This window comes from Otolemur garnettii, unplaced genomic scaffold, assembly GCF_000181295.1.
Source record: "Otolemur garnettii isolate 467f Iridium unplaced genomic scaffold, OtoGar3 scaffold00177, whole genome shotgun sequence".
NCBI classification, from domain to species: Eukaryota; Metazoa; Chordata; class Mammalia; order Primates; family Galagidae; genus Otolemur; species Otolemur garnettii.
This window is the reverse complement of record NW_003852572.1, coordinates 3,238,581-3,246,281: the sequence shown is the minus strand read 5'-3', so window position 1 is coordinate 3,246,281 and position 7,701 is coordinate 3,238,581. Positions and strand designations below refer to the sequence as shown.

At 36.3% G+C, this 7,701-nt stretch overlaps 1 protein-coding gene across 1 annotated transcript in view; it reads left to right on the top strand.

The window, feature by feature from the left end:
- The window catches only part of LOC111728659 (ankyrin repeat domain-containing protein 26), an 11,437-nt gene extending 3,948 nt beyond the window's left edge, over window positions 1-7,489 (top strand). The window contains exons 2-5 of the mRNA XM_023519482.1: window positions 2,342-2,497; window positions 4,516-4,549; window positions 4,835-4,976; window positions 7,461-7,489. Coding sequence (XP_023375250.1) covers window positions 2,342-2,497; window positions 4,516-4,549; window positions 4,835-4,976; window positions 7,461-7,489 — 361 coding nt within the window. The remainder of the gene's footprint in view (window positions 1-2,341; window positions 2,498-4,515; window positions 4,550-4,834; window positions 4,977-7,460) is intronic.
- The last annotated feature ends 212 nt before the right edge of the window (window positions 7,490-7,701 follow it).

The following is a 7,701-nucleotide window of genomic DNA, read 5'->3' as shown; positions in this document are numbered from 1 at the left end:
GTCCATCACTCTTCTTCTACTTCTCTGTCCATCGCTCCTCCTAATTCTTCTATATCCATTGCTCCTCCTCATCCAGCTCTCTCCATCACTGCTCCTCATCCTGCTATGTCCATCATTCCTCCTCTGTCTGTCATTTCTCCTCTATTGCTATATCCATAGCTCTTCTTCATCCTTCTTTGTCCATCACTCCTCCTCAACCTGCTACATCCATTGCTCCTCCTCATCCTGCTACATCCATCACTCCTCCTCTGCTATGTCCATCACTCCTTCTCTGCTTCTTCTGTTTTTCTCCTCTGGCAAACATAAAGCTTTTGTGTCTTTGTTGTTTTGTGTGTTTACTTTACTCTCATGGGTAGGTTTCTTCTCTGTTCACTGCCCTATCCTCAGTGACTAGAAAAGAGCCTAACTCCTAGTAAGTAGCTGATTGATAAATATCCATTAATATTTATGGAGTGAATGGAGTTCATCCTGTTTTATTATTTTAAACTTTAGACTGATTTTCATTGATGAAATGGTTTTACATGGGTTTATGCTGACAGTTGTACCTAGCCACTATGTACATTTGGGGAGATTTTGTTGGCTCTTTCTAATACTATTACATGAATTGTCTTCACTGAGAGAGAAAGTCCTATACTGTGGTTACTCATTATTTATTCCTATGCCAGTAGTTATGATAGTTTTAATTATGGTAAGATGGATCAAGGGAATTACAGTCTTCATTTGAATTTTATTAAGTGATATAAAAGTATTAGACTAGTATATAAGAATAGACTTTAAAACTTCTTCCCAAAGGATTATGAACTTTTAGTGTCTGAAATATAAACACAGGTTTGGAATGTCCTGCTTCCTATAGTAGGAGACCTGGGCTGGTCAGGCACAATCTACGTGATGGAGCAGCTGCTGGTCTTACCTGGGTCTTAAAAAACAGTGGGGTTTAAGAGCTGTCAGAGTTTCAGAAGCAAGAGGTGGGCTGCCTGGAGCAGCATGGTTGTTAGAATGAGATTGTTGTTGATTGGCTGTCACTCCCAGGCATGTGTTTTGGAATGAACTTGTCTCTGATCCAACTGTCTTTCAGAAACACATGCCTGATATTGACAGGTTTTTGAGTGAGGCCAGTGGTCACTGAGTGACCAACTACATTTATAACTGATTCTGGGTACCCCTGCTGCCATGATTGGAGGTCAGTCCTTTCTGAAGTTCCAGGCAACTTTAACCAAATGTTTTTTATTTAAAAGTTTCCTCCCATCAACTATGTTCAAAATGAAAGCTTTTTTTTCTAGAACTGTAAACTTATTTTTAAAGATTAGATCAAGAGAAATTGCTTAATAATTGTAGGAATATCTCCTTTTTAAAATAAAAAGATGATTAGTCTTAACCAAAAGAAGTGTCTAACTTTTTTAAATAAATGTTTTTGGGTTTTTGTTTTTTTTTTTTTTTGTATTTTTAGGATCTCATGTTCAACTCTTAACATAATAATCTCTGGTAGGAAATATCAATCTCTTTAAATGTATGTAGGTACATGATGGAGGTATTCTTACACATCTTTTTACTCTATAAAAATGTAATTACAATTTTCTGGTAAAACCAGAAACTGAGGATTGAATACGAGGCTCAATGTGTATAAAAATTACTAAATTATTTTATTTTCAAAGAAAATCATAACTAATCACAACACTGGTGTTCCTGAACTTTGTATGATGACATATAGACCTTTTAAAAGTAAGATTGTATTCCCCCAAGGTATTTTTCATCTCTTCTTTCATGTTGTCAGTGCATCATGCTATTCTCAAAGCTTAATTTAAGTTAAACATTGTGTGTTCTAAACACAAAATGAAAATTATAGAATATAGCACAAATCTAATCATGACTCCCATGTGTAAGAGGCATTGCTGGCAGGTGGTGAGCCTTTCGGTGGAGCATTCCAGTTCCATGGACCATTTGTGCTCACAATTTGCTTCCATGTTGTTTACGCTTCTCAAGCCTCAAGGAACTGCCTGGACGTCACATGCCTCATGCCTGGGCTCAATTATGTTGTCTAAATAGAATGGTTTCTCCCACTTCTTGGCCTGAAGAGCTCCTCCCTTAGTTTGCCTCTTCTGTGATGCTTTCCTTGTATTTGGATAGACGTCTTCCTAGATCAACTCATATGTAGCCAATTGCCTTATAATTGTACATTTACCTATTTTTTCAAAGCAGGGAATATTAATTTATTTGAATGTTATTTGTACTCCATACCTGTTTCTTGAATTACTAAATGAGTAGGTGTGGAAAGTTACAAAAAGTTTTTGTTCTTTGTCAGTAGCATCATTAAAAAACATTTTCTTTTTATGCATTTCTAAAGTAGTGGTCGTGCCTTGTATATGAAGAAAGTAAGGAAAAAGAAAAAAGAAAAATGGACCTCAAAAGAATCTAAGATGACACCAGTGCTTGAGGAGGCTAACTTGCTAACTAGTGATCTGCTCCAAAGGAATGATAACTGCAGGTTAAGTGAAGGAAGGTAAAATCATCCAGTACTTTATATCCCTGTGAAAGAATGTGAAGAGTGCTTACTTTTTCTGATATTAGAGTAGTATGGTCGGCCAAAGCTAGAGAATTCTCGACTATATCAACACTGCTGAAAAGTTAATAAAGATGAGGACTAATTAATTTGAAAAGAAGCAGTTTTAATAAATATTTATCATGGAACACTGGCTGTAGTGAATACATGTAAACAACTCTTAGAAAATTTGTACTGGGAGAGTCAATAGAGAAATGAGGGATAAGTGAAAAAGAAAAGACAAATGTGGGATTCATAGTAGTTTTATCCTTTTCTCATTTTAAAATAAATGTTTTCTAAGTGTGTTTGTAAGACAAGAAACACATAAGAAAAGAACATGCTTATAAAATTTAGGTTTTTTGTATATCTAAGCATTAGAAATTTTGATACTTCATATTTTAAAGATATATGCTAAAATAATTGTCCTTAGAAGTTCTTTTTATATATAGTTTTCTGGTAAGAGGGTATCTTTTCAGAATTGATTCTGACATGGAATATTCGAATGCACTTGAACATGCTGATGATAACTTGAAGTTAAAATATCATATGTAGGGCGATGCCTGTGGCTCAGTGTGTAGGGTGTATGGGGGTGGCAGTTTCAAACCCAAGCCTAGCCAAACTGCAACAAAAAAATAGCTGAGCATTGTGGCAGGCGCCTGTAGTCCCAGCTACTCGGGAGGCTGAGGCAAGGGATTTACCTAAGCCCAGGAGTTGGAGGTTGCTTTGAGCTGTGTGATGCCACAGCAGTCTACCGTGGGTGGGTAACAAAGTGAAACTCTGTCTCCACAAAAAAAAAAAAAAAAAAATCCTATATAGCTTTTTAAGTGATGTAATAATAAACATACACTCATACATATACTCATCATTCTTTTGTGATTGTATGGGTCACCTGTTTCTGATGGTAGCACCACAGAGAGCTGTAATTTGGTAAGGTACTAAAATGTTAGGTATATCAACTTCATGGTTGGTTAGATTCTGGGGAGAAAGGAAGGAATTCATTTATGTCCAGTGGAAAAGCAAGCTGTTTACCCCTGTATCATGGTGTCATTGACATGCGTTGTGCAAGTATTTGTTGAACACATGACTAGACTATTGAATAGACGAATTATGATTTCTTTAGAAAGAAAATGAGTGTTTAATTTCTTAGAAAGTAAGTTTCCACAATTGCCCAAACATAAAGTCTTCTTATTTTAATAAAGTGTATTTCCAAGTTTCAGAAATAATAACCTATAGCCAGAAGTGGAATGATTATATGGATTTATCAGCTATCATATCACTTAAAAACAATTGAAAACAAATATCACTTTCAGAGCGTGTTGTGAAACACAGGTTGTGGAGCTTGAATTCTTGAGTTTGACCATCTGATGGGCTTGGACAAGTTACTTTGCCTGTCTGTGCCTTTTGTCTTCCTTTATAAAATACCTAATGTACTACCCACCTCAGAGACTGTGTTTGGCTGGTAAATGAGTTTCACCTGTGCCCAGTGCTTTGCCGAATGCATAGTAACTGTGTCTACATCCTGGAAATGCTGATCCCTGTCATCATTATAAACGGGTTTCTCCTATATAAGGAGTTAAGTAATGTTCTTCCAAATAGATTTTAGTGCCAGAAAAGCCTGTGGTGATTGAAAAAAATAAATAAATAAAAAATTATCCTGGTATATCTATTGCAATCAAATACTGGAACTAACATGATTTACCTTTTGACTATCAGAAAGCTGAATGTAGTGTAATTCTTTGCATTGTTATTAGCAAGAGTCACTTTTGTCACTGTTGCTCTATTTATATTTATAGTTTAATCCCCTTTGTAGAAAATTAATATATTTCACATTACATGCAAAAATGCCCTGTAAACTTTTTGAATATGAGTTTTTTATTTTTGAAATTACAACTGCAGAGATTTCATATAAAAAATAGTTTTAGATGTATTTATATTTTACTATTACTATTTCTCTGAAAGGAATTTTTTTCTTTTCTTAGGCCTGCAAAGAAAACATCTCATGAAAAGAACAAGGTATTATTTAAAAAATAAATTATCAGAAATATTACTGAAAAATACAGTATAAAAGATAAAGTTAAAAAAATAGAGAATTTTTACTTTTGAAGACATTTATTTAAAAAAATCATTAAGGAATAGTAATAATAAATAGCCTTTTTAAAAAAATCAATTATTTGAAGAAGTACTTGTGTGGACTCATATTAAAAAAATAGGTAATTACCAATTTTCTACATTTAGCCCATGCTATAATTATTGAGGGATATTTGAAGTGATATTGAAACAATGTCACTTATTTCACAGGGAGAAACTCATATACATTCCCAGGATCACCTTGAAGACTTGACTTGGTCATCTGAAATGGCCTCAGAGGATCAGTTGTTGCCGGCCTTTAATCCCAAGGCTTGTGCTTTGCTCATTGAACAACTTGCAATGCATTGTAAAGGTAGGACCCGCCCACGGCCTTTTCATATGACAGTAGTGCGTGCACACTTTGCTTAGCACTTCCACAGAGCACTGATGTATTAGAATGATGTTCATCTCACAAATACACTTCATGTTAAAACAGAGTGAGAACTATAGTATATGTGGCACACTCTTGGCCAAGGAGCTGTGATGATTCCACTGTGCTTTTCTCACTGTAAGTGACAATTCTGTCTTCTACTCAATTCTCCTTTCCTCCTGTGCCTTTCCCCACAGTCAGTTTATCATCATGTTCCACCTGGAATACTGCAGTCCCCTAAGAACTGTTTTCCCTGTTACCCACCTCCTAAAACCACTGTCTACTCTACACTGTATCCTATGCTTTTAAAAAAGTCTGATCTGATCTTGTTGCCGCCTTCCTTCAAAACCCATAGCTACCACTTCTCATTGTGATAAAGTTAAAGATGTCAGCTCTCTAGCTTTATCCTGCTTCATATCATGCCCTTCTCTCTGTGTGTGTCCCAGCCACTATCTTGGTGTTTGCTCCTGCCATCAGTAGCTTTCGTGAAGCAAAACTGACACTTGATAAACTGCACACAAATAAAATGTCCAATTTCACTGGGATGAGAGGAGACCTCATTGTGGTTTTGATTTTCATTTTCCTGATGATGGGGAGACTTTCAGCATTTTATCATGTGTTTACAGGCCTTTAGTTTCTCTTCTTTCAAAAAGCTTCTATTTCTATCTTTTGCCTACTTTTTTAAGGAGTTGTTTACTTTTTCTTGCTGATAATAGTTCTTTATAGATTCTGGTTATTAGTCCTTTGTCCAAGTATAGCATGCAAAATTTTTCTCCCATTCTGTGGGTCTTCTGTTTACTCTATTGTTTCCTTGGCTTTTAATTTAATCAAGTCCCTTTGGTTAATTTTTTTTTTTAATCACTGTGATTGCATCTGGTTTTGTTCATTATGGTTTTTTTGTTTGTTTGTTTTGTTTTGAGACAGAGTCTTACTTTGTCACTCTAGGTAGAGTGCCATGGCATCACAACTCACAGCAATCCTTAAACTCTTGGGCTCAAGCGATCCTCTTGCCTCACCCTCCGGAGTAGCTGGGACCACAGGTGCCTGCCACAACACCAATCCAGTTTTAGAAGTTGAGTCTCACTCTCCTGAGCTCAGGAAATCTACCCATCTCATCCTTCCAGAGTGCTAGGATTTCAGGCATGAGCTATGCCTAGCCATCTTTGGGATCTTTTTCATGAAGTTTTGCCCAGGCCAATATATAGAAAAGTTTTTGAACATTTTATTCCAGAATTCTTACCGTTTCCTGTCTTAGGTTTAAGTCTGTTATCCATCATGAATGAAGTTTTGCGAGTGATGAGAGGTCCTGATCCTGATTGAGTCTTCTGCATGTGGCTATTTGGTTTTCCCGGCACCATTCACTGAAGAGGGATTCTTTTACCCAGTGCGTGTTTTTATTTGTTTTGTTAAAGATCTGTTGGACGTAAGAGAATAGTTTTATCTCTGGGTTCTCTTTTCTTATCTATAGGGCTGTGTTTGTTTTTGTGCCAGTATCATGCTATTTTCCTTATTTGTGCCAAAGCTTGAATTCTAGTAAAGTGATGCCTCCTGATTTGTTCTTATTGCCTAAGGTTGCTTTGGCTATTCAGGGTCTTTTCTAGTTCTATATGAAGCTTAGAACTATTATGGCAATTTCTGTGACAAATGATGTTAGTATTTTAATGGGGATTACATTACACCTGTAGATTGCTTTGGGTACTGTAGACATTTCCACAATGAAAACTATACTGATCCATGAGCATGCTATGTATTGCCATCTGTTGATGTCCTCTGTGATTTCTGTCCTCACCATATCATAGTTCTCCTCATAGAAGTTTCACCTCCTTAGTTACATGTATTCCTACTTATTTTATTTTTGTTGCTATTGCAAAAGAAACTGTGTCTTTGACTTGGTTCTCTGTTTGACTGTTGGTGGTGTATATAAATCCTACTGATTTTTGTGCAATGATTTTGTAACCCAAAACTTTGCTGTGTTTTTTTTTTTTTTAATTAATTACAAGAGTTTCTTAGTAGAATCTTTAGGGTTTTCTAGATGTAAGATTATGTTGTCAGCAAACATTATATCATCATTCTCCACAGAGATACCATTTATTTCTTTCTCTTGTCAGATTGCTTTGGCTAGGACTTTCAGCACTATGTTGAATAGAAGTGGCAGTAGAGGACAAGCTTTCATTTTTTTTCCCCATTCAGTATGATGTTGGCTTTGGGTTTGCTTTTATAATTTTGAGGTAAGTCCCACCTATGCTTATTTTGTTAAGCATTCTTATCATAGAATCAGAAAGTCCCACATCAAGTGTTAGCAGGGATGCAGAGAGAAAGGAACACTTACACACTGTTGCTTGTACAACTGAAATGGGACAGAGCCCTGAAGATAAAAAGGTGGACCCACTTTGATGCAATAACTGATAAAATTTATTACACCTGTAGGCGAGCTAGAACACCATAGTGGCGTTTAGCAATAACTGGCAGGTGAAGTGTCTTTTTACACTATTATTTTGCCAGGTCAGCAAGCTAGCGCAATACAGAAGGCAATCAGAGTGGTCAATGCAGGGCTGCAGGGTGGGCGGTACATATTGGTTCATGAATCACAAAGTACATCACAAGTTCATTACTTCATAGGTCATAAGATGAGGGTTACATAGTTCAGGGGGCACAGAACAAATGTTGG